General features: G+C 34.5%; 1 protein-coding gene across 4 annotated transcripts in view; it reads right to left on the bottom strand.

Annotated features, from left to right (window-relative positions):
* The window catches only part of LOC136822157 (uncharacterized), a 96,170-nt gene that overhangs the window by 3,792 nt on the left and 64,611 nt on the right, over positions 1-27,767 (bottom strand). The window contains exons 1-5 of one of the 4 annotated variants that reach the window (XM_067078396.1): positions 20,263-20,555; positions 19,440-19,520; positions 1,999-2,022; positions 901-1,116; positions 321-521 (exon numbers count right to left, since the gene is read on the bottom strand). In XM_067078396.1, the coding sequence (XP_066934497.1) occupies positions 321-521; positions 901-1,116; positions 1,999-2,022; positions 19,440-19,520; positions 20,263-20,277 (537 nt within the window). In that variant the 5' untranslated portion in view covers positions 20,278-20,555. Of the gene's footprint in view, positions 1-320; positions 522-900; positions 1,117-1,998; positions 2,023-2,649; positions 3,517-14,522; positions 14,578-19,439; positions 19,521-20,262; positions 20,556-27,767 lie in introns of those variants that run through there. The other 3 variants (XM_067078397.1, XM_067078395.1, XM_067078398.1) reach the window with 3 other exon arrangements.

Genomic DNA, 27,767 nt, shown 5'->3' with positions numbered 1-27,767 from the left:
CAAATAACCTTCTACAACCATGGACGAGAAAATGGAGATATACAAGAGTAGAATCTAAGCTCTAACCACTCTCTCCCCCAGTGGCAATGTTGAAGGTAAGTGGAAAGGTCGGTAAGACGGACGTTCGCACACAACATTTGCCACCATCGGGGGAAGGGGGAACAATTTCATTATTTTACCAGCATTTTCCAGTGTTTTTCTCAGACATTGAAGTCCTAGTCAGTACTTCAGTACTTCAATAAAAAGCTTCTTCTAGTATGCTCTGCTGAACTTCATAAAGACATGAACCTGATTCAATGATAAACACAATTAACATTTACCATATGAAAAGGGGCCAATAATTCACTGGGTTTGATTGGTCCTCTTTTGATACGAGCTTTTTTGACGATTTCAATGAAATATTTCTTCCATATCTCATCATTGGCCAGAAAGACTTGATCGATGTTGGCGAAGATTTCTTCTCGTTTGATGTTGGTGAGTTCGCCTTCTCGTTGTGCAATTCGAAAAATTTGTTGAAAAACCTGAAACGTCAAGGTGCGTTGAAAAGAATTAAACTTTAGGCCACCGTGATGGATGGAAAGAGAAAAATCGTAATAAGTAAAACTATTGAGTGAAGTAAGTCTCCCTTATGATAACACAAACCGCGGATGGGATCGGGGCTCAGTATACATCTTAGCCAATACACTATAATGATACAAGACTGAAACCACCAAAGAAAGTGCAAAACTGGAATGAGAGCAACTTTTATTTTTTTTAACAGTAGAGCGATGATGGGAATTCAGTGTACAGTAGTTTGTCGATGACGGGAATTTATGGTCGCTTGGATAATTTTTCCTACTGAAAGAGTGTTTATGACGTGGGGTTTCATAATGTTACACAGAGTTTTTATGAGTGACTCACCATAAGTATAAGTTTCATTCTGCAAATGTAATTACTTTCAGTTTTGATCATTTCCCAAATGACAGCTTGTTGTTCTTTCATTCGTGCTGTGAAGTAATCATCATGGATGATGGTCGACCAATTGTCTTCGATGAAATATAATTGATCTTCATTGTAAACTCGGTCCAGTTCTTCTTCCGTGAATTGTCGCAACTTCATCGTGAAATCATCTACCATCTACAAATCAATGAAAATAAGTATGATAATGCGATGACAGTTAAACGTTTTCTATAAGAACATCCAAAATTTTTTAACTTTTTGGGTTTTAAGCCTAAAAATGTTCTTAACATGTTCTTATTTCATTTTTTGTGGTAAAAAAGTGCTATAATTTTATATAAATTATGCAGATTTTGGTGAAATTCCCTGTTTTCAATCAATGTTTGACCATAAAATCGTCTATAACTTTTGATCTAAAAAAGTTGAGACTTTGATATAATACATTTTTTTGCTCATTTTGAAGAGCTCTATCACATGGTATAGGTCTTTTTTGATTTTGAAGACCCCGCAAAAATCACAAATTTTCAGGGCTTACAATTTTGCCTAAAAACGCAAAAAATCGTAAATTACGCAAAAACTGCGGGTTTTCAAGCTTGGTAACATTCAAATTCCGAATCAGCACCCTCGAATTGACCAAGAAAGATATAAAAAGTTTATTCACCGACATTTTGAATTTTTTCTTTATTTTTGAAACAATAACAATCCACTGGCCACGGCCTATTTCACCATTTTCACCATGAGTATTTTTCTTCATTTTCCTAAGGAATCGGGTGTTTTAGAGCCTACAAAGCCTTTAAAACGTTCTAAACTTGTTCTTAAGATTTTGGCCGTCCGAGCCTTATATTTTATATCGTGTATGGGAATGCTAGATTGCACAGGGTGTCCGGAAAAAAGTATTGAGTTTGAACGTGTCAGTAGAAAAGTGTGTATGTGTGTTATCGCCAAAATATGAGAAGGGTCGATTTTTCCTCCAACTGAGGTGTATACTTTGACGGTATTTGAAAATACAATAACAATCTTTTCAAGGTTAAAAACGAAATTTAGTGCAAAAGAAGTAAATACCTGAGCTGTGGAAGTCTTCTTTTTCTAGAAAAAAAGAAAAAAAAACGAATTAAGTTCTGTTCAATGTAAGGATTATCTACAAAACTTTGAAAGACCTTCTTCACTCGCAAAATACCACGTTTTCGTTAGCACGAAAATTTGAGTGGTTTGTTTGAAAATTTTACGAAGCACGGGATATTTTGGGATATTGTTTTTCCATTTCATTATGAATATTCTCAAGTTTTTGGGAAAATCATCCAAGAATATTCTTCGGGTTTTCTTAGGTTAATTAATTTAACATGTAATGCACACACTGGAGCATAAAATAAAATTTTCGCCAAAATATAGAGATAATATGCAATTTACAGCTAAAATTGCTCTAAAAATGACATTCTTAGGTTCTGCTACCAAATTCCATAAACTAGTGATATTCTTAGCATAGTCTTAATATTGTGGCCAATTTCATCATAAATATTCTTATACTCTTATATAAAAAAGCGTGTAACACCCCTATCTCAGCGTCCTGATAGAGATTTTTGTAGTCGGATTTTAATGAAGCGTCCCAAGAAGATTACTAAGAGGTATTTAACAACCAGGGTTTTCCGCGACAGAGTATCATTTCTAAACACGCTAAAAAATGAGCCAATAGAAAACCACACAAAGATAACGAACCAGGAAAGTGACTTTTCTCGGCAAAGCAACAGCGGCTCTCGGCTGAATCACCACACGCTCTTTTTCAAAATCAGCCAACGATTCACTTCGAAATATATTTCCACTATTTTCTGTCTTCATTTCTCCTAATTGAGCCAAGTTCAACTCGCTATGATATCGTCTTCGGTTTGAAGTACTCCTGAACAATCTCTTCATCAGTATTACACTGGATAGTGGTCTTTGTTGTTCTTTAGTGACCGACATTGAAACTAGGGTCGGCCTTCCACTCAATCAATAATCGATCAAAGATTTTACTTAAGATCCACCACAAACAGCATTAAAGTTCTTTAAATTCGATTTTTATACAAAAACATGGCATATGCTCCCTCCTTTATTTTTCCATAATTTCACATCTATAAGACCGATGTAACACAATCTAAATTTCTCTCTCGTTCGCGTTTCTTCTATTTTCTATAACATAGTAGGTTTTTCTCTGTGAAGGTGAATTTTTTCACAGAAAAAAATAAATTTTATTATTTTTGTGACCTATTCACATGAGAGAAGAACACGTAATCACTATAGCAACTATTCTTTATTTTCAAAACGAAGAGCAGAGATAAAGAAACAAAATTTTTCATCTGCGAAAATCTTCAGGTTCACTTGATAATAAAAACAGCTTGAGTTCAAATCTTCCCTTTTACCCTTTTATTTTCATTCACTTCTCTTTTCTTTAATATTTTCATTTTTCATGTTTCACTTTTATTTTTCATATATAATATTTGCTCTAGTTTTAACATTTTTAAATCTATTTGCTTTTTTCATCTAAAATGGTCCCACGATTTCTCTCATTTTTGCGAATCTCGTGTCTTATTGGTAATTTTTCATTCACTGAGAAAGTCTCAAAACATTTATCAAAAACCAAAAAGAAAGCAAAGAGACTCCACATTTTAAAAACGGAATTTCATCACAACTTTACACACGACGAATGTCTTACAAATGGGCATACCGGATAAGTGGGATGGGGGAACCCGGGAACCTAAAGTGGGAACCTAAATGAACACCTGAAAAGTGGGATGGGGGAACCTAAGTGGGAACCTAAATGAACACCGGAAAAGTGGGATGGGGGAACCTAAGTGGGAACCTAAATGAACACCGGAAAAGTGGGATGGGGGAACCTAGGTGGGAACCTAAATGAACACCGGAAAAGTGGGATGGGGGAACCTAAGTGGGAACCTAAATGAACACCTGAAAAGTGGGATGGGGGAACCTAAGTGGGAACCTAAATGAACACCGGAAAAGTGGGATGGGGGAACCTAAGTGGGTACCTAAATGAACACCGTAAAAGTGGGATGGGGGAACCTAAGTGGGAACCTAAATGAACACCTGAAAAGTGGGATGGGGGAACCTAAGTGGGAACCTAAAGTGGGAACCTAATTTTTTATTTTATTTTTTTTTTTATTTTTTTTTTTTTTTTATAGCAATATATTTCGCAGGTCTATTGACCTCTATGAAACAGAACTTTTGATTTTACATTTAATAAAGTTTTTTCTTCCTTTCTTTTATCAAACGCTCTTTGAAGACTCGTAAGGATGGTGCTTCAACAATATCTTCTTCTAGATCATTCCAAGGTTTCACACTTCTGTAAAAAAGAGAGTTGCTTTGGTAGCCTCTCATACCGTCATTAGCAAAGTTCCTTTGAAGCTCGTAATCATGCTGACGTCGTGGTCGTGTTCGAGGAGTTAAATTTCTCTGATCTTATAGACTCGTCATAAATGTGGAGGTTCTTGAAAACTTCCACCATATCACCAACTTGAGCCTGGTCTTTAGGCTAGGTAGATTGATGAGTCGTAGCCGATCTTCGTATGAGTAGTTTCTATAGCAACTAACTAGCCTTGTAGCTCTTCGTTGGACGCCCTCGATTGCATTGATATGTTTGATTAGCTTTGGAGACCATACTACATGTGCATATTCCAAATGGGGTCTGACAAATGCAATGAAAAGCGTTCGAAACATATCTGGTGAGAGAAATTCGAAGCTCCTGCTAATCAAGCCAACGATAGAGTTAGCTTTCTTGATTTTACTGAATATATGGGCTTCAAAGGTCAGGTCACTATCGATTATCACTCCTAGATCTTTTTCTTGGTCAACATGTTCTAGAACAGATCCTGCTATGGTATAGGGGTGGACATATTTGATGTTCCTAAATTTACCCAGTGTTAAAACATGACACTTGTTCGGATGAAATTCTGAAAGCCAGTCCTTTGACCAAATTTTAAACCCTTAGAGTGCACTTATTCTCATTTTTGCTCATTTCCACCCTTACAGTGTACTTTGGGAAGCTTGGAAAAAAGGGCCGCACGTACGGTAGGTCGTTTACCTTGAGTGCCCCCCCCCCGGTGGATCTATGCTTATGTGAATTGAAACGTAGCAAGCCGTGCAATATGTTCTATTTTACTATCAAACATTTTTAATTAATGAAGTGTATTCACACGCTGTACTGTTTGGTTGGTACAGAAAGAAAAACGAGCTAGAATCCGTTAAATGCTAAGCGACCCCAGCCCTGACCCGAAAATTGGAGCTGCTAATCCCGGGGGGGGGGGGTACTACCCTTGTCGACCGACGGGGGTGCTCCGCTGACGTTCGAAAAATGGACCCTACGTGGGACTCGAAATTTGCGAAAAAAGTGACCCTGAATGGGACTGAAATTCCAAAATTTTCTCAAATTTTCTACTTTTTCCCCAAATTTTCCAAAAATAGGCACCCTACGGGGGACTGATTTTTCTATTTTGGTGTTTTTGCGACCCTACCTGGGACTCGTGGAGGTCAAAAAAGGTACCCTGACCAGCGGAGCATCCCCGTAACCCATCTTGCCCTAGTACCACCCCCCCGGGCTGCTAATAAAAAACAATGTGTATTGCATCAAGAGTGAACAAAAACTAGATCGTAAATAATGTTTTACTAGATTCTGTATTCAAGCAAATTAGATCCGTGCAAAAGAAAGAAGAGGCTCTAAGTTATCCATCGAGCTATGAACGAACTTCTAATTCCTTCTAGATTTGAAGATATGACGGTTTAAAGTTTAAAGTTTAAAGTCAATTAAGTCAATTTACTAAAAAGAACCTTTCAGATGCACTATAAAACTGCTGATAAATAAACATGCTTTTTTGAGCTAATTGAATAAATAAATTCCCTTTGTTTTATTTTCAACATTATTGTTTGCGAACCGTAATGTAAAAAGTAAATAAACCAGCCGAGGCTGGAAGGTCAGCCATTAGAGCTTAGCTAGATAGCTTTAATAAGTGGGTTAACAGATGTAAGAGATGTACTGAAACAGAGTAGACTAAAAATGTTGAATAATGTACAAAATGTGAAACATTTGATAACTTGATTTAAAATTATTTAAAACAAGCCTGAGAGCTCCTCCAACCCCCCCCCCCCCACGAGAAGATCAAAGTATACTTCTCTTTAGGATTGTAGCACTGTTTCTATGACATCAAACAATTAAGCTATAGGTCATTACTATAAAATAAAAGAGAAACATAGTGTAATTAAACTTTTTGTTAATTTCATTCCAGTCAGTTATGATACATTTTTTCTGTTGGATGTAGACAATATCCATATCTGACCAAAGTGTTATCTAGAAATAAATAAGAAAATTGCCAAAACGTCAGAACCAAAATAAAGATATCCATCAAGTATACATAGAAACTGTACTTTTTGTTTTACTTGATAAAACTCCAATAACACTTTAAACTCCAGAAAAACACAGTTTGCATCAAAATCTTTTCAAAACGTAGTTCATATTTATAACATTTCAACAGGAACTGTATTTTGGTAGACTTGGTCAAATTACAGAAACCATTTGTCAGTTGTCTGCAAGGCCAATGAGGTACGTAACTGACTGCTATTCAGTCAAAGCCAAAATTTGGCAAGGTCAGAAAAACATAATTTACATCCAGTCTTCGTAAATAAATTTTATAGTTTAGTACCGTCAAGTTACACAACATGCACACAACCATCTTGAAGACTTTGCTGGTCGCAAATGATAATCGAAAGCAAAACTTAAAATTCATAACTATGCAGGGAAGCTCATTTTTCCCCCATTTTGCTTTAAACTCCCTTTTGATTGGTCTATGAATTTGGGCGATTGCTTTACCGCCTTGTCGGAATAAACACACGGCCATAATAAATAAATTCAACAGGGCAGCGGAGTAGTAATTAATTATCGCCGTTCATTCCATTCCATCATTCAGTCAAAACGTGCGCCAAGGTTAGAAAAGGTTAGAAAAACACAATCTGCGTCCGGAACTGCGTGAAAAATAGTTTGATCAATTTCAACAAGAACTGTATATATTAATATTAATATAATTGATCAAATTCCAAAGACCATTTGTCATAATTTTACAAGTCCAATAATAGGAGATGTGATGTCATCATTTGGTTCCCGTCATCTGACCGACCCTGATTTACGGTCAGCAGGTAGAGTTGGAGAGTCGGAAAGCTTTTCCGCTGCTTTGCTGGATTTCCACTGTCGACCTCTGCACGCTCTATGTTTACAAGTTTTCAAATCAAAGAAGCGAGCCGCATGCTAATGGAGAGTAAACCGAAAACCAGTTTATCCACGGTTTCTCAATTTCTTAATTCAGATCAGTCCACACGGATTCCCTTTCAACAAGATGTAGCTGCTTCTTAAAAGAAAAATATTTTCGACCGACCGACCAAATGAACCCCACTTTTTAAAGTAGAAATGACGGGAACCAAACAATTTTTTGCGATTCTCCTTATCAAACACGTCCAAACTAAGTCCAAAAAAGCACGATTGCATCATCCAGTCTTTATCAAATTTAGACAGTAGCTGTACTTTTGTAAACTTTATCAAATTCCAATAACATTATAACACCATCAATCCCACCTAGAGGCAAACAAGAAAAATATGTTTTTATTGCAAAAACTAATAAAAAGCAGCAATAAAAAGTATCAGAAAATTCAACATAAACAAAAACTTGAGCAAACGGCTTTAAACCTTCAAAAGATGTAGAAAAAGAATCCCCTTGATGAAAATCATGTGAAATATAATAACAGAAATTGAAGCTTGCAACAGATTTACACTGGAAATACTTTGGTACAACACTGACTTATCACATCTGACTTATCGCTTGAGCCGCCATCTTGAAACACCACATTATGATCTGTAAAAACAACGCACGCTAAAAGTACCCAAAAAGTTAACCCGATCGGAAGAAAGTTTAGAAATCAAAGTGAGATCGGGAAATCGGATTTTTTTTTTGTCGTCTTATGATGCTGATGATGATGATGGTGGAAGAAAATTTTACCTATTTGAATGCTCAGCTTAGGCTGACCAATAACTGGTGTTGTTATTATGATAAAAGGTTTTTTCTTTCATTGCATATAATATCTTTCTTATCTTTATGTATTTGTTTTTAAAGAAAAATATTTCAATTCTATTAATAATTAAACAACTTAGGTTCCCACGTAGGTTCCCCCATCCCACTTTTCAGGTGTTCATTTAGGTTCCCACTTAGGTTCCCCCATCCCACTTTTCCGGTGTTCATTTAGGTTCCCACTTAGGTTCCCCCATCCCACTTTTCAGGTGTTCATTTAGGTTCCCACTTAGGTTCCCCCATCCCACTTTTCAGGTGTTCATTTAGGTTCCCACTTTAGGTTCCCAGGTTCCCCCATCCCACTTATCCGGTATGCCTTACAAATGAACCACGTTTCAAAGTTTTATTTATTACAAAATAATCTGTTCCACCAGTGTAAAATGATATTTCATGGCTCAGATTTCTCATTTTTAGGGTCCGATATGCTTTGTTTATATCAACTACTCAGGAAATAAGTAGGTCTAATTTCTTTAGCGTGGACACGTTAAAAGAAAAATGTAAAGTTCATAAATCCATCTTTTGATAAAAATGACAGCCCCCTTTTTTAGAAAAGAAAACAGTGAAACATGCCGTGATAAACCAGTCGTTTCAAATCGAGATTTAACAATATGAATTCCAAACAGTCTCTCACTCTGTTGATTGTCAGACAACAAACTCACATACACACAGATTGACGAGAAAATAGCAAGCATAAGGGGAGATTTTTGACATAACTATCTCCACTAATTGCTTTTCAACGCAAACGTTCGTCAATAAAAACCGATTGAACTTTTTTTAAGTGAACAATGCACTGGAATAATCTCGTTGGATCAGTGGACGAAAGAAAACCGCGAGATGAGATCAATTTCATAACCAACCAACCACAGATATCTTACACAAAACACTAGAAGGACCATTTCCATCCTCAGTAAAGGCAACTTATGTACTATCTTTAATAAAGGAATGTCATGATTTTGCTTGTGCTGGTCTCAAGATTTTGACGTCATTGTATTACAGAAACAAATTCACCTTCAACTCTTGGAGCCTGAAAAAGATTGAGTGGTCTATCCAGTTTTTCATATAAGATATCTGTGTAATTAACTGACTGACGAAACTCTTCGTCATTTCAAATCTTTTGGAACGGAAGTCGCCGCTATTTAGTGTTCCAACCACGCGGAACAGAAACTATCTTAGACAGAAAAAGATATTTCCCCAGGGTATTTAGATTTTCATCCCAGGGCGTAATGGGCTAATGAGTTTTTTTTAATTGAATGTGATTTGAATCAGCATCAGCTAGTAGATAGAAATATTTAGATATAAAAATGGTACAGGGGTGTGAGCAAGTCATACTCACAAAAACATTGGCCCAGTACGTGTGAAGTGTATTCTTGTTTGAGTACATTCTCTTTATCTGGACCTTAGACATGAAGGGGTCGGACCTAAACCTTAAAATATGTTTACTGTATTTTCCTTTCTTGATATTAGTAACAAGCGCTTGATTTATTTCATCTTTTCATTTGTTTAAGTTAAAACCGAGCCCCTTGTTATTACCCCTAGGATATTTTAAACTTGTTTCTTGGTACGGCCAAATTTATCTAAATCTTTGGGGAATCTTTTAAGTTCAAAACATCTCCATAGCGTCAGCTACTTACTAGTATTTGCACACCGTGATAAACAGATCGTTTGTTGCAAGCTAGTTTGATTATTAAATATTTCCCGTTTTCCAAAAGGGAAATATTTGTTAAAACGGGCTTTCTCCATAATAATAATTTTCAGTGTCAAAACGCCTTCCGTACGCCCTGACTGACGCCCGTTTTAGCGCCTAAAGAAAGTCTACATTATAAGTATCGATATCTCTTGATTGCAATATGCCTTTCGGTAATTAGTTCTTACAAAGTAAACAAAGGATGGCAAAAAAGATGAGCATATTTATTTTTATTATAAGCATCTACTTTATAAGCATCAAATCAATAACTCTTGATTTAAGGCAACATGCCTTTCGGTAATTAGTTCTCACAAAGTAAACAAAGGATGGATAAAAAGATGAGCATATTTATTTTTATTATAAGCATCTACTTTATAAGAATCAAATCAATAACTCTTGATTTAAGGCAACATGCCTTTCGGTAATTATTTATTACAAAGTAAACAAAGGATGGCGAAAAAGATGAGCATATTTATTTCTATTATAAGCATCTACTTTATAAGAATCAAATCAATTCTACTTTATAAGAATCAAATCAATAACTCTTGATTGAAGGCAATATATCTTTCGGTAATTAGTTATTAGAAAGTAAACAAAGGATGGATAAAAAAATGAGCATATTTATTTTTATCATAAGCATCTACTTTATAAGAATCAAATCAATAACTCTTGATTGAAGGCAATATGCCTTTCGGTATCAAGTTCTTACAAAGTAAACAAAGGTTGGCGAAAAAGATGAGCATATTTGTTTTTATTATAAGCATCTACTTTATAAGAATCAAATCAATAACTCTTGATTGAAGGCAACATGCCTTTCGGTAATTATTTATTACAAAGTAAACAAAGGATGGCGAAAAAGATGAGCATATTTATTTCTATTATAAGCATCTACTTTATAAGAATCAAATCAATAACTCTTGATTGAAGGCAATATATCTTTCGGTAATTAGTTATTAGAAAGTAAACAAAGGATGGCGAAAAAGATGAGCATATTTATTTTTACAATAAAAAATTTCTTTATAAGAATCAACTCAATAACTCTTGATTGAAGGCAACATGCCTTTCGGTAATTAGTTCTTACAAAGTAAACAAAGGATGGCAAAAAAGATGAGCATATTCATTTTTATTATAAGCATCTACTTTATAAGAATCAAATCAATAACTCTTGATTGAAGGCAATATATCTTTCGGTAATTAGTTATTAGAAAGTAAACAAAGGATGGCGAAAAAGATGAGCATATTTATTTTTATTATAAGCATCTACTTTATAAGAATCAAATCAATAACTCTTGATTTAAGGCAACATGCCTTTCGGTAATTAGTTATTAGAAAGTAAACAAAGGATGGCGAAAAAGATGAGCATATTTATTTTTATTGTAAGCATCTACTTTATAAGAATCAACTCAATAACTCTTGATTGAAGGCAACATGCCTTTCGGTAATTAGTTTTTACAAAGTAAACAAAGGATGGCGAAAAAGATGAGCATATTTATTTCTATTATAAGCATCTACTTTATAAGAATCAAATCAATAACTCTTGATTGAAGGCAATATATCTTTCGGAAATTAAGTATTAGGAAATAAACAAAGGATGGCAAAAAAGATGAGCATATTTATTTTTACAATAAAAATTTTCTTTATAAGAATCAACTCAATAACTCTTGATTGAAGGCAACATGCCTTTCGGTAATTAGTTCTTACAAAGTAAACAAAGTATGACGAAAAAGATGAGCATATTTATTTTTATTGTAAGCATCTACTTTATAAGAATCAAATCAATAACTCTTGATTTAAGGCAACATGCCTTTCGGTAATTATTTATTACAAAGTAAACAAAGGATGGCGAAAAAGATGAGCATATTTATTTCTATTATAAGCATCTACTTTATAAGAATCAATACAGGGGTGTGAGCAAGTCATACTCACAAAAACATTGGCCCAGTACGTGTGAAGTGTATTCTTGTTTGAGTACATTCTCTTTATCTGGACCTTAGACATGAAGGGGTCGGACCTAAACCTTAAAATATGTTTACTGTATTTTCCTTTCTTGATATTAGTACAGCGCTTGATTTATTTCATCTTTTCATTTGTTTAGTTAAAAACCGAGCCCCTTGTTATTACCCCTAGGATATTTTAAACTTGTTTCTTGGTACGGCCAAATTTATCTAAATCTTTGGGGATCTTTTAAGTTCAAAACATCTCCATAGCGTCAGCTACTTACTAGTATTTGCACACCGTGATAAACAGATCGTTTGTTGCAAGCTAGTTTGATTATTAAATATTTCCCGTTTTCCAAAAGGGAAATATTTGTTAAAACGGGCTTTCTCCATAATAATAATTTTCAGTGTCAAAACGCCTTCGTACGCCCTGACTGACGCCCGTTTTAGCGCCTAAAGAAAGTCTACACATTATAAGTATCGATATCTCTTGATTGCAATATGCCTTTCGGTAATTAGTTCTTACAAAGTAAACAAAGGATGGCAAAAAAGATGAGCATATTTATTTTTATTATAAGCATCTACTTTATAAGCATCAAATCAATAACTCTTGATTTAAGGCAACATGCCTTTCGGTAATTAGTTCTCACAAAGTAAACAAAGGATGGATAAAAAGATGAGCATATTTATTTTTATTATAAGCATCTACTTTATAAGAATCAAATCAATAACTCTTGATTAAGGAACATGCCTTTCGGTAATTATTTATACAAAGTAAACAAAGGATGGCGAAAAGATGAGCATATTTATTTCTATTATAAGCATCTACTTTAATAAGAATCAATCAATAACTCTTGATTGAAGGCAATATATCTTTCGGTAATTAGTTATTAGAAAGTAAACAAAGGATGGCGAAAAAGATGAGCATATTTATTTTTACAATAAAAAATTTCTTTATAAGAATCAACTCAATAACTCTTGATTGAAGGCAAACATGCCTTTCGGTAATTAGTCTTACAAAGTAGTAAACAAGGATGGCAAAAAAGATGAGCATATCATTTTTATTATAAGCATCTACTTTATAAGAATCAAATCAATAACTCTTGATTGAAGGCAATATATCTTTCGGTAATTAGTTATTAGAAAGTAAACAAAGGATGGCGAAAAGAAGAGAGCATATTTATTTTTATTATAAGCATCTACTTTATAAGAATCAAATCAATAAACTCTTGATTTAAGGCAACATGCCTTTCGGTAATTAGTTATTAGAAAGTAAACAAGGATGGCGAAAAGATGAGCATATTTATTTTATTGTAAGCATCTACTTTATAAGAATCAACTCAATAACTTTGATTGAAGGCAACATGCCTTTCGGTAATTAGTTTTACAAAAGTAACAAAGGATGGCGAAAAAGATGAGCATATTTATTTCTATTATAAGCATCTACTTTTATAAGAATCAAATCAATAACTCTTGATTGAAGGCAATATATCTTCGGAAATTAAGTATTAGGAAATAAACAAAGGATGGCAAAAAAGATGAGCATATTTATTTTTACAATAAAAATTTTCTTTATAAGAATCAACTCAATAACTCTTGATTGAAGGCAACATGCCTTTCGGTAATTAGTTCTTACAAAGTAAACAAAGTATGACGAAAAAGATGAGCATATTTATTTTTATTGTAAGCATGTACTTTATAAGAATCCACTCAATAACTCTTGATTGAAGGCAACATGCCTTTCGGTAATTAGTTCTTACAAAGTAAAAACGTATGGCGAAAAAGATGAGCATATTTATTTTTATTATAGCATCTACTTTATAAGAATCAAATCAATAACTCTTGATTGAAGGCAATATATCTTTCGGTAATTAGTTATTAGAAAGTAAACAAAGGATGGATAAAAAAATGAGCATATTTATTTTTATCATAAGCATCTACTTTATAAGAATCAAATCAATAACTCTTGATTGAAGGCAATATGCCTTTCGGTATCAAGTTCTTACAAAGTAAACAAAGGTTGGCGAAAAAGATGAGCATATTTGTTTTTATTATAAGCATCTACTTTATAAGAATCAAATCAATAACTCTTGATTGAAGGCAATATATCTTTCGGTAATTAAGTCTTACAAAGTAAACAAAGTAAACAAAGTATGGCAAAAAGATGAGCATATTTATTTTTATTATAAGTGTCTACTCTATAAGAATCGAATAAATTTCAGAATTTTTGGCGTTTTCACTGTGATAACATGTGAGCGATAGATTCTCTTTTTGAGAAGTGAGCGACCGTCTATCCCATGTCATCTCAAAAGTAAAGTTGAAACCAAGCTTTCTTATCGATAAAACGAATTTAAAACCTACACATGCGTAATTTTGCTTACTTAGGGATATTTCGATAGGAAGCTCTGCGGGGTATTCTTAGCGACAGCTACTTGCTAGTATATGTCAATAATGACCTTCATTTTTAAGGAAATATTTAGTCGCAATTTTGTGATTCTTGTTTTTCTTTGAAAATAATCCCCAGACATAAGATAAAAATCATGGGACTAGACACGATGCACATCTCAATCCTTTCATCGCAAAAAGGTTGCGTTCGAGTTAACAAGGGTTATATGACGTCAAAATGTAATCAGTCAATACAACGGCTTAAAAGATTTGACGCTATCCAAACCTTGTAAATTTGAACCCCCTCTCTTTCATTATGTATTTTTTAGAAGAGGGTTAATAAGCCAGGGATACTGTGCCAGCGCAGAAACACAACGTTATTTCAACGTTTATCTAATGTTATATGAACCTTTTGAACATTAGATAAACGCTGAAACAACATTGCGTGTCAGCTGGGAAGGGTGTTTAATGTTTAATATTTCTTACCAAAGACTGCTTCCTAATCATCACCATATTTCACCAACAACATCCTCTCTTCGTATTCTATCACCCAAATCCAAAAAAGTCAAAATATTGGTTGTTTCAATGTATATTTTTAGTTTTCACTTTTTACCAAGCAAGAACGAGTAAGAAAAACTGAAATATTTCAATGCAATGACAAAAGACAGGAAAATCCATAGGACAAAAGTGAAGACTAATATTCTAATAGCTAGACACCCCTATGTCACAGACCCGGTGGGACCCGACTGAAAAATTTGGCTAAAATCTTGTCTCTGATAGGAAAAATGCCCTAGAATTTAAGCCCCACTGGGAAGTTGACTTTGCTTTCATCCCTATTTGAAATTCAATGAAAAATAGCCCCTCCAAAAACATCCCAACTGCAGGAAGAAATTCCACCAGGTCGGCGCGAGACAGAGATGTACCAAAGTCCAAGGTGAAGGGTTATCGCAAATCGTCGAGGACGGCTCGATTACCAAATGATAGAAACCCGAATATTACATTGGATATTAAATTTTCCCTAACGTAAATTCATATCACTGAATATATTTCTCCTCAAGCAAGAGAATGAAAAGTCTTTTTTCATATAAAACTCACAAGCTTCATCATCATTATTAAGAGTTATTGTAACGAAAACCGTTAAACTCGACTTAAATTCAATGACATCACTTTCAAAATCTCTACTAATAATAACTGAACACTCATCAAAATAAAACATAATTCTCTTCCACATACATACACGCATTTTGATATCAACATTGAAATTTCCTGCAACACTATCTCATACTACGATACAATTTCTTCAGTATAAATCCTGTAATTACCAAAACCTCTTCCTCTGACCTATCAATTTTGCTGACATCACTTCCATTCTGTGGAAGAGAGAAGAGCTCCTCTAATTGTTTTTCTTTGCCATGGAAGGAGCTTCGGTAAACTTGGAGACTCAAATAAATTTGCTTATAAGATCTCAAACATCTCATACATTGCTTGTACTCATGCTGACAACCTTGAAAATATTTTGACAGATTCATATAATTTAGACCTAGAGACCGTCGAGTTCCTCAGACAATATCACCAAAGTCGGCGGTGGATGAAGTTCTAAGTTCACATAAGTCCTTACTCTTTACCTGAATGTATTTCACGTATAAATTAGCGTATAAGTATTGGACACTCCCTGGTATCGATTTTGTATTAATTTATAGAAGAAGTGAGAGGATGCTTCAATATGTAACGGGTTATTTTTACAGCAAATGGGGTCGATACAGTAAGAGCTAATTTTCTTTATACAGTCCTAGATCGATCGAGGCTGTAACATTTTGAAGGACTCGACGGATAATTCTAGCATATTTTCTTATAAAGATATAATTCGCAAACAAAACAACTTTGGCGTAGAGCCTGTATGTTATTCCCGGGCTTATTTTCGATCAAAATAAATAATGTTTAGAGAAAACCTTTTGATGTCAGAACAAAGGGAAGTTTTAATTAGTCTAGTCAAGATACACGAGCCAAGAAAATCAACGAATATAAAATGGCGGACGCGGGTCAAATAAAGCCGAACTGCTGATAGGTTACCGAAAGATGACGTCAATATGATAAGAACATATCTTCAATTGAATTTAATGTTTGCTAGTCATGGAATTTTTTACTCCTGTTTTTAATATTCATTAAAAAAGAAGAGCCTAGAAATCTTCAATAATTGCTCTAATTTGATCATAGGGAGCACTTTTTGCATTTTTCATATAATATACACCTTGACTTTTTTAGTGCATTTAAGAGTATGAACAATTGGCAGATTCATGATATGCACTATTGCAATGTCTTCTGACATTACATCACGGATACAACAGCTGATTGTACATCACTTGCAACCAATCAGCTGTTGGGTCCGTGGAAGACATTGCAGATGTTTCTGTGCGAACCATGACAATTATGACCAGTCGAATACACTGAAAACCACTGGTACAACCGTCTTTTCCATAAAGCCTAAAAATCTCAAACATCTAAGAAAACTGACACCGTTCCAGATATTGACAACGCTCTTCATTCCTGATGACAGTATCTCCAACGAATAAAAATTGGTTAGCTCGGTAAAGCCTACAAGTAATCCAATAAGTTTTACTGACTCAGAATATCACACAAACTGGCCCATACAGACTCTCTGACTCTCTGACTCTACAGAGGAGTCTCTTTGACACGAATATGTCTTCTTAACGCCAACAAGTTTTACGATCCCTTCAGTCAACAATGCCTTGTAAACCTTACTCCATAACTCGAAAGTTCCTTAACTCGAACAAATTTGTGTTCCCTATGTGCGTTCGAATTATAGAGACTCCAAGTAAGAGGAAAAGTAACAGCGCTCCATTCAGAATGTGGGATTGAATTGTTTGAATTCAGAATGTAAAACCGAAGTTTGAACACGAAATACCCATCTCTGATTTTCCACTTCATCTCTTATCTCCCCATTCAAAAACACACGCGACAATTTCAACATAATTCATTCAGTAAAACAATTTGAACTGTCCAAATTATCTCCACTTAGGACCTGCAAAAATTACTTTAAAACGGTCTTCAAAATGTACCACAAACTTTCAAGATAAAATGAGGAAATTACTCCATAATGAGGCTTGTAAAAACGTAAAGCCGTTTCTCATGGTTACTAATTGGTTAATTATTTCCCTCTTAAAATGGTAGTTTCGTTAAATGCAAAATCTTTCTCGCTTAGCCTGGACTACACGCTTTTTTCTTTCATTAGAATATTCTGCTATAAGAATAAACATGATGAATTGGAAAACACCATTCTTATAAAAAAAGCATACGTATTTTACGTGCTCTTCTACAATAACGTTCTATAAAGATTATATAAGGCTTCTCAGTTGTACCAGACATTTTTAATTTTTTGGGATAATTATGCAGTTGTGACTGCAAGGGTCCACAGATACTCTTAAAATAGGAATCCTTCGTTGGAAGGCTAATTCAAGTTGAAAATCAATTAAAAAATTGTGTTTAGGTATGAGATTTCATGTGTTATTGAAATTGACGTGAGTGTTTGATGACATCATATCTGTCGCTTGATTTTTAATTAAATGTCATACAAGTTTGCATTTATGTCAATGAAGTGCCAAAGACATCACAAATGAAAAGTTAAGCCAGTTAATGAGGATCACGAGATATTGACAAAACATGTAAAAACCTGTACGTTTATTGGTGAAAAAAAGAGTTTAGAGCTTAGGAGGGATAAATGGGCGGGAAGGGCGCTCAATGAAAGTGACAGACATGCAGGTTTATTTTTTGACATGCAGGGTTTGATAAAGTTCTTCCAAATTGCACAGTAACAGTCGATGGGGAACGTAAGGGTGTGAAAAAGCCCAACTTTTGTCTACTACTGTGAACTCTCGCTAATTCGGACTCCGATCATTCAAATATTTCTATAATTTGAACTAATTCTCAGTTCCCCTCAAGGTGAAACTATAATTCGAATTTATCTGTATTCGAACAAAATCGATTTCCCGTTCGATCGAGTTCAAATTAGCATGGGTCAAGTGCACTTTCGTTTTCATGTCATTCCATATCATAGTGGACCTGGAACCCTGGGTCAAGCTTTATAGAAAGCCGACAAAAAGCTTATAAGTTTATTTCCCTTTAAGTTTCTACACGCTTTTTTTTATAAGAATGGTGTTTTTTCATTTCATCATGGATATTCTTAACTTTTTGGCGAAAATCATCGAAAAAATATTCTTACGGTATTCTTAGGTTAAGATCGAAATTGGCAATCTTAGGTTCAGTTGCTTAATTCCATGATGGCAATATTCTTACCATATTCTTAATTTTTTGTCCATTTTCATCATGGACATTCTTATAAAGTGTATTCTTATTAAAAAAAAAAGCGTGTATTCTTAGACTCAAGAAGTACTGGAATGTTTTCCTTCCCTAATTCCAAAAGAGGCGAGGTCCTTCGAAAGGAAAACAATCTTTTCGGAGACATATTTCAATTGGATTGTTTATAGAAGTAACACTTTTGTAAGCTATACACAAATAAGGAACAACGAATGTATGAGGAAATTAGGGTCTGGAATTGTAATCATTTATTTAGTTAGAATAGAGAGAGTGGAAACCACGCTCATCTACCCGATAGACTTGGTAATCTACTTGAAAAATTAATCTGGATTAGTTGGTTTCTATGTGTGTTAAACTCAAGTTAAACTTAATCTCAAAATGATACATGCTTTTATATAAGAAAGTACTCTTTAAGATTATTGATTATGAAATTGGCCAAAAAAATAAGAATTTACTAAGAATATTACCATCATGGAGTTTGGCAAGTAAACCTAGGAATGCCATTTTTTAGAGCATTTCTAACTGCACATTATCAATTATCCCTCCTCCGCATAACGCTCAAACCTTACTCATAAATGATATTTATTTCTAACTTAGATGTGTGTTGCATGTTCTGGTTTAGGATGATTTTTGTAAAAAAAGTTAAGAATACCAATGATGAAATTAAAAATGGATACAGAAGCTCGACACAACATATTAACATTTTCCTAAGTCAAGATCTCTGACTCTATAACCAAAGACTTTTCCTCAATCTTTTATATTAATATTAAGAAAGAAAAGTGGTACCCGAGCTAGCACACAACGTTGTTTCAACGTTCATCTAACATTATATGGATGTTGTAAACAGTAGATAAACGTTGAAACAACGTTGTGTGCCAGCTGGGACCCTAGTTATAGCACTACTCGATGATGGTCATTTATAATAAAAACGTGCCGACCGTTGAAAAAGAGATGACCTACATTGAGTAGTGGCTCATAACTGAAAAATCCGAGCCTAGTCTATAAATTTCAACTCGTTGATTGAGATATAATTTGCAAGCAGAGATAGGAAGATGAAAAATCCTTTCTTACCAATGATAACTTTTTGGAGATTTTATTTTCGGACGGATGAACGTAATGTTTTCCGGACACCAAGGGAACATCTTCTTTTTGCTGAAATAAAGGATACAAAATGATCGCCTTTATCGCTGAGTTATTTGTGAACCCAAACTTTCCCAAATAAACATTTTCATTTTCAGATTGCGGTAGAAAATAACGAATCTGTATGTTCAGAGGAAGAAATTGATTAATGAGGCCATTCTATTTTTAATTCTTAATCTCGATCAGACGTGAAGATTAATGCGTTAAATTCTTATGTGCAAAGTCCTTCTAATTTGTAATCCTCCTTTGAAATTAATTGCTTTTGATGTGCAAAGGTGACAAAAAGACCAGATCAGCTTGATTCCAATTAATAATGGAGAAGGCCAGAGGAAAGGAAATATTTCTGGCTGACTTTTTTTCTGGAAAAATAAGCCTTAAAAGATCACCCTTCTATTTTTTCCAAATTACTCAGGAGTTTTATTCATGATCATATGCAAAGTATCCGATGTCGATTGACCTAAATATTCATTGTTTAAAATACAATACAGTAAAAACTATAGACAATCTAAGGGTCTAATATAGGGTCTTAGCTTAATTTATGTATTTTCAATTTCAAGTGACGGGAAACGGCTTGGAGGTTTTGGGGCTTCCGCGATCTTGACCTGCACTGTAAAGATGTAAGACAGAGACAAAGTAAGCTTCCAAGTCGTCAAAAATGCAAGATTACATCCAGAGATATGCTCGTTCAAAGCCATAGTTTATTTTAGCAAATTTAATTAACTTTAATTATCGAAATTTACAAAATAAAACTTACTTGGCTATCCATCATAGAACCTACAAAGCAACCAACCCCCTGCTCTCTCTTGAAATCTTTGGTAGTAAATTCCTTTCCACGGAAATCAACCAAATAAAGAATTCCCCTCAAAACGAATGCGTCATGGCCCTTTAAACACGCTAATACATGGTCACAGCAAATCTCGTCTCAAATTTCCTCGCGAACAACTCTCAGCAATAAGTCGTTTGTAAACACGCGAATTAATGATTACAATATCGCAAGCATAACACTCGACATACAAAAAACACTGAACTTTAAAGAGACATTACTCCAATGTACAGTCAATTAAAAGAAGCATTTACCATTAAACGACGAGTAATAAGCAGATTTTTCCATAAGCTAACCTTAATCCTATTATAAAGGGATTCTCACTATAATGCAGCTATAAGTTGAAAATGCGTCAAAGAGCAGGCATTGTAAGAGAGTGAGAGAATGAGAGTATTGAGCTTTTTAGACGGATCAAACCTTAATCAATAGAGTAGGCATTAAAAATAAGTTAGTTTGATATTCAGTTTGATATTCAGTTTGATATTCGAAATTCAGTTTGATATTCGATTTTTTGCTCCTGCGAAGGAAAGCAGACATTTGTTGGACTTCTAAACTTCAAAAGATGTTAGCCACTATTCCTAAGTATCATTTCCACCAAAAATGGTCACTCTCCACCTCAGTGGGGGAGCTCTAAAATTATGCAACCACTCAGTTTGAAAATCGTCTAATTAGCGTTTTGAGCCCTGCAAAGGAGAGCAGTCATATGTTGAACTTCTAAACTTCAAAAGATGTTAGCCACTATTCCTAAGTATCATTTCCACCAAAAATGGTCACTCTCCACCTCAGTGGGGGAGCTCTAAAATTATGCAACCACTCAGTTTGAAAATCGTCTAATTAGCGTTTTGAGCCCTGCAAAGGAGAGCAGTCATATGTTGAACTTCTAAACTTCAAAAGATGTTAGCCACTATTCCTAAGTATCATTTCCACCAAAAATGGTCACTCTCCACCTCAGTGGGGGAGCTCTAAAATTATGCAACCACTCAGTTTGAAAATCGTCTAATTAGCATTTTGACCCCTGCAAAGGAGAGCAGACATATGTTGAACTTCTAATCTTCAAAAGATGTTAGCCACTATTCCTAAGTATCATTTCCACCAAAAATGGTCGCTCTCCACCTCAGTGGGGGAGCTCTAAAAATATGCAACCACTCAGTTTGAAAATCGTCTAATTAGTGTTTTGACCCCTGCAAAGGAGAGCAGACATATGTTGAACTTCTAAACTTCAAAAGATGTTAGCCACTATTCCTAAGTATCATTTCCACCAAAAATGGTCGCTCTCCACCTCAGTGGGGGAGCTCTAGAATTATGCAACCACTCAGTTTGAAAATCGTCTAATTAGCGTTTTGAGCCCTGCAAAGGAGAGCAGACATATGTTGAACTTCTAAACTTCAAAAGATGTTAGAGACTATTCCTAAGTATCATTTCCACCAAAAATGGTCTAAATTCCCAAATCTTATATACTGTTTTTTTTATTTGGAATGAATACGGTTGCTAAAATTCAGGAATTATGTTTGATTGTAGACAACTGTTTGAATATTTTTTGATGAATAATCGAATGGGAATGAACGGAGAGCAAAGACTCAAAGGGTGATGAAGCTTGATGGAAATGTTTCACTTAATCTTTAAAATTGTCTTTGAGTTTGACCTGGTGGACATTGAAGAATATTATAGCTTTTTGGATTCTATCATACTATATTTAAAATATTCGCCCGTCAATTATGAGATTCTAAAATAATAGAGAAGAGCTGCGAGCGGAGCCGTGTAGTTCATTTTTTTTGAAATTTTGTTACTTGGTCAGGTGTTTGATGACTATGCAAGTTTCCCTGAACTGATGCAAGTTACTCGATTTCACGGTAGGAGACAAAGTTTACTTCCAGTGAGAGTGACCAATCTTGGTTTATTTCTGGTGTTTTTCAGGAATGATGAATTCTTGTAAAAAAACAGTAAGTTTTTTAGTATTTCAATTTTCAATGTGCATGAATATAAAAAATCACCCAGCTTTTTGATCCCAATTAAAACCAATTTCCACTCGATTTGTATGGCATAACATGAAATTTGATATGAAATTTATATCTACTGTTGGTTTGATTAAATCTGAGTTATCTATTGAGACAAAGGTGAAGCGTGACGCTGCAGTTCAAATCTGTGTTTTGACTGGACTCACCAACCTTTATGATTATAAAGGTTCAGTCGTTTTATTGCAACAAATCTTTTTAAATTAAAAAAATCCAGTGTGTTAGTGTTTCATAGTAGAAATATAGCAAAAAGTAATGAGGGCAACAAATTTTATTAAAGTTTATACAAACTAAATTCCGTAACAATAATTGTATTATCATATAACGCCTATACTATTATATTATATATTATATGTTACTATAAATTACTGTATTACACACATTAAAACGACTCCAATCTATGATATCTCATGCATCTTTTGTCTTCATAATAAGGTATGAAAATGTCTCTAAAAACTCCCCAAAGGAATAAAAAACGAACTTACTGATCTGATCCCTACGCCATTTCGGTACAGCCGCAAGGAAGGTAGCTGGTTGAGGCAGAAAGCCCCTGCAAGTTCCCTACTGACAGAATTCTTTCGATGGCCCATTTTCTTTTTGTCATGATCGTGTTTACTTATTGCCGTGAACTTTATTCTATTTGCCGTGATATTTTTCTATTCACCGTGGTTTTTTAGCCGTCAAAAGTACTCTTTTTACCGTGACTTTTCTTTTTTGCCGTGAAAAATTTTCTTTTTGACGTGGCTTTTCTTTTTCAGCCGTGGCAGTTGTGGGTCATCGTATATATCACCGCCCAAAAGAAATTAATGGACGCAGTTGTTTACAATGGGCTACAATTATTCCTACAGAAAGCAAAAAATGGATAATATTAATAAATAAAAAATCTTTCTTGAAATCAGAATATATCCCAAATTCATAGCCTAAAAGATAACAAAAAACCTTAAATCGACTAAGTGGGCTAGGAGGTTTCGATTTTTCGAAACTAAAAAAGTCCACCATGTGCGAATGTTATCTTGAAATGGAACACAAATAGTCAAGTTAAATTAATAAATAAAAAGTCATAAAAATAATCTCATCATATCAATACATTAAACAAGCTTTAACTTAAACTTTAACTATTAGGTGCCCCTGATTTAATATCTATAGATAAATGAAGTCAAAAAGGTCATTTTGCTAAAAGAAATAAGTGCAGAAAAGAGGACGGGAACTAAAGTGTTATATAGAAATAGTCAATTTAGGATCAATTTATCGGGTTTAATTTTTTTTCTTACACTTCTTCTGGAAATACTTATTTGCATCTTTGCAGCTCTTGTTATAATTAATTATCATCTATATATTAATATGCTAAAACGTGTGTGTTTACAGCGTTTTATAAAAAGTTTTCGAAAATCTAACAAAGCTCTACAAAGCCTCCTCTTCATGGCGTTGAACTTTTTTCTCCTTTCTTTTATAAAATCAAAATCTTATCATCAATCAGCAGCTATCTGTCTTCCGTTGGGTTTTTTTTAGATGTATAGTGATTTGCTGGATTGGGACACGCAGCGTGCGACGCTGCGCATACGGCTAGTTGTTAATAAAACGTGACAAATTTCTAGGCTTCACCTGTTAGAATGATCGGCTAAAAATGGATCGTCACTCCACGGCATCTACTTGGTCCGTCTGCACTCACTCTGGTGCCTTAAGGGCTCTGGACATACCCAATTTTTCGATTTTACCCCAGCTTAAATGGCAACTTCTGCATTTTAAAAAGATTAATATATAACTTTTTTTATATGTCCTGTTAAACCTACCTTTTTAGAATTTAAATTCGAAAAATTGAAATCAAAAAATTAAATGAAGAAGAATACGAAGAGTTTTTCGAAGGAGAGTATTTCACCTTTCAAAGCCCTAATCTCGTACCGTGAATAGCACAGGTCAAAATCATATGTTGACGCTGTGCCGACGAATCGAGATTCTATTCAGCGCGCAATCAACGAAGACAAAAATAACCATGACGACCATCCAAGATCTTGGATGAAGTTCAAAGTTGATATTTTTATTCCCGTCGTTGAAAACACAACTTAAAAAAGTCATCAATGCTTTGTAAAAAGAGTCAGTGATAGAGAATCATAACATAAAGTCTGTCAATTAGTTCGATTCAATTAAAGTGACATTTCCATAATTAAAAGTTTAGTAATTACTGTTATACATTTGGGGATCATGTAAAAGATTTCTTTCGAAATAAACTCATTTCAATTACAGTTGGAGGTTTCTGGAGAATTCGTAAATAGTAAACTGCATACTGATACAGTCTGCTAGACATTAATATATTTGCTCTTCATCTTTGATTCTTTCTACAGTGATTACACTGACAAATGCGCAATAAAAATTCTATTATTAGTCCTTAGAGGTTAATATATTTTTTGAAAACTTAACCTCTGATACTCAGGGTTCTAATCTCGGTAAAAATCAAACATTTTGGAACTTTTTTTAGGTTCAGGTGATGTATCTCTTTAGTACCGTAAATCCTCGAATAAGCGCCCGGGCGCTTATTAAAATTTTCAGGCTCTAAGGGGGGGGGTGCTTATTCAAGCGGGCGCTTATTTTTTTATTTCAGAAATTCGTATATCAACAAATTCGGAATCTGCTTTAACTTAACTGTTTCAAAGAGTTGCTTTTTCAAAAAAGGATGAATAAAAGAAAAATTGGAAAAATCCAATTGAAAATTTTTATCATTTTATTCTTAATCGCTTTCTTTCTTTCTAGGTCTCTATGATCGATTTGAAAGATATGACTTATGAAAATCTAGAAGTATCAGTGGATACCCCTTAAAACCTACAAAGATGCACTATGGGCTCTCTTAGCTACCAAACTTAATTTAATATTATTTTGTTCACTTTTTTACAACCTCTTATAAAATGCCTTCATAAAATACCTAATTTCGAGAATTTCAATTATCGCAAAGTGTTATAAAATTCAAAGTTATCTAAATTTTATCAAGATTCCCTTCAAAAAATTAAATTTCTCGGACCTAGAAGTTACAAAATTGAATTTAAGGTCATAAAACCTGTACTTTTTTGGTACCTATACAGTAGGTATGAAAAAAAAATTTTTCTTCCTCATGGTTAGACCCAAACAAATCTTAATAAGGCCCTCTAAGTTCTAAGTTAGGTTTTAAGGTGTATTTTGATTTTAACGTACAGTTTTAAAAATATTTAGGTCCCAAAAATCTAATTGCAACATTAGTTACTTTACAGTGAATCACTGCTCAAAATTGGAGACCAAAATGACTATTTCATAAAAATTATTGGAGAAAAACCATTTTGTAAGAACTACAGACAGCTTACTTTCAACACAAAAAGTTTCAGCCTGAAATTCCACATACATTTTCAGATAGAAGGTTTTTTTGTAGGTTTTGAGGGGTATCCGCTGGTAATTATTTTGCACTCGCTTACAGCTGGAAAAAAGTACAGATTTTTGGGTGAAGGCTGGAAAAAGGTACATTTTCCAGCTGAAAATACCTGGAAAAAAGGATGTTTTTGACCAAAATGGTTGGATTTTACATCTTAAATAAGCGTAGCCTCGAGCGTGGCCACCCTGTTAAAGGAGGGCATATCTTCAAATTCTGAAATTGATTTTCCACAGGATTTTCCACTATGACCAGAGCCCTTAATATTGATTGAGGACTCAATTCAAAATCTGGCACGCTGAAAAGATAGATCTTGGAAAGAGATTTCCAACGAACTCAATCGTTGCCTATTTTGCCTTCCTTAAAGCTGAGATATTTGCATTTGAAGTTTGGCACTTTTCGCAAAAACGGAAAAAACTGATTTTTCGACTTGCGCCGTAACGCTTCATCATTCAAGGTATTATAGCTGTTTAATTCAAGGTATTATGTTTGTTATAAAATATGCGACATTTAAATGTCTTCATCATGCGAAAGTACGCAAAATGAAATTTTAGTTAGAAAGCTAATTTTGTAAAAACAGGTATTCGTCCACTAAGCTTGGGTTTAGAGCTTTTCGAATGTCTAAGTCTTGCAGTTTTTCGGCTGTTAGCGTAGGTCTTCGCGTTGCGAATTTGCAGGTCTTCGACCGCTAGCATAGGTCTTTGGCCGCTGAAAAAAATATAATAAATTAAAGTTTTGAAGGTCTTCGACCATTGGCGGAAAAAATTGCGACGTCTACCATCCCTCTCCGATGGGATATTGGCCCGGAGTATTGTGTATGTAATGAGCTCTTTAGAGCGTGGGCGGTCGCCCGACAAATACGCCATCGGAATATCAGATAAACTAAGGCGGTATAGGTGCGCTACGGAACGAAGTACCAACTTCCGGACGACGAGGCGCTGCAGTGATAACATTTAATTGTTAGGGGGTATTAAAACTAGTTAACTAATAAATAGTTTGGATCAAAAATTGCATTTTCCTTTTAAAAATTTTTTTATTGTAAAAAAATAATTTATCACTACAATACCTATTTCTAAATCTCGCTTTAGAATTTATTAAAAGACTGTGTATTCAGCTTTTTAAACCATCTTACCCCCTAATTAATGCAAAACCGAAAGTGAAAGCTCTTTCCATGCAATGCCGATTTTGAAAAAAAAATTGTTGGTTCGTTGTCTTGCACGTTTTCTTTTTATGGTATGGGCAGCATGCGGTTGTATAAAGTAAGAAGAGTATTTCAAAATACTATGTTTCTTTTTTACAGTTCAAGTTCTTTTTACATGTTTTTTTATCTATGATGCTTCAAGAGAACTGTTGCAATGTGAATCTTTAGGGACAAAAATGGTGATTGCCAGGCTCTCCCAGTCTCCCTCCAACCAATGACCAACCCAGGGCCAGGGGGAGGGGGCACTGAGTTTGTCAAATGACAGTATATGGGGTGATAAAATTGGCTTTTAATGCAGATAAAAATCAGTGAGATTCCTACTCTTACAGTGCCTTTTCCTCAAAATTTCAACTTATCTATAGCAAAAAAATCAAACTTTTTAGGTAGAAATTTTTGGTTTTTCCTGGATTTACTGAGATTTCCACCCTTATAGTGCATTTATGAAAAAGTCCACCCTTACAGTGCATTTTTGCTATCTTGAAAAGTACACCCTTAGCCGTCGCACATACTCGTCGATCAATTTGCCTGACTGCACCCCTCGGGTTGATCAATCCATGGGTTGGATATTGATTGGTTATAGACGGTTCTATCAATAATAGATAGGCAATCAATAAAAAGCCATGCATTATCAAAACATGTATGATGCAGTAATTATGCATGGCTTTATCATTGTTTTTCTACTGTACTACCCTGAGATTGGATAACTTGCATCAGTGAAGGCTAATATGCATAACCCTCAAATGAATGACCTGGCTGGTCATTAAAATACAAAGTTAAATCAAAACACAAATCGTAGGGTAGAGGTGAGCGGAGCTGCGTAGTTCATTTGTTTTGA

The sequence above is a fragment of the Clytia hemisphaerica genome, unplaced genomic scaffold, assembly GCF_902728285.1.
Source record: "Clytia hemisphaerica strain Z4C2 unplaced genomic scaffold, Clytia hemisphaerica genome assembly, whole genome shotgun sequence".
Taxonomy (NCBI): domain Eukaryota; kingdom Metazoa; phylum Cnidaria; class Hydrozoa; order Leptothecata; family Clytiidae; genus Clytia; species Clytia hemisphaerica.
Note: the sequence above shows the minus strand (reverse complement) of the source record. Positions and strands in the feature narration are given on the sequence as shown.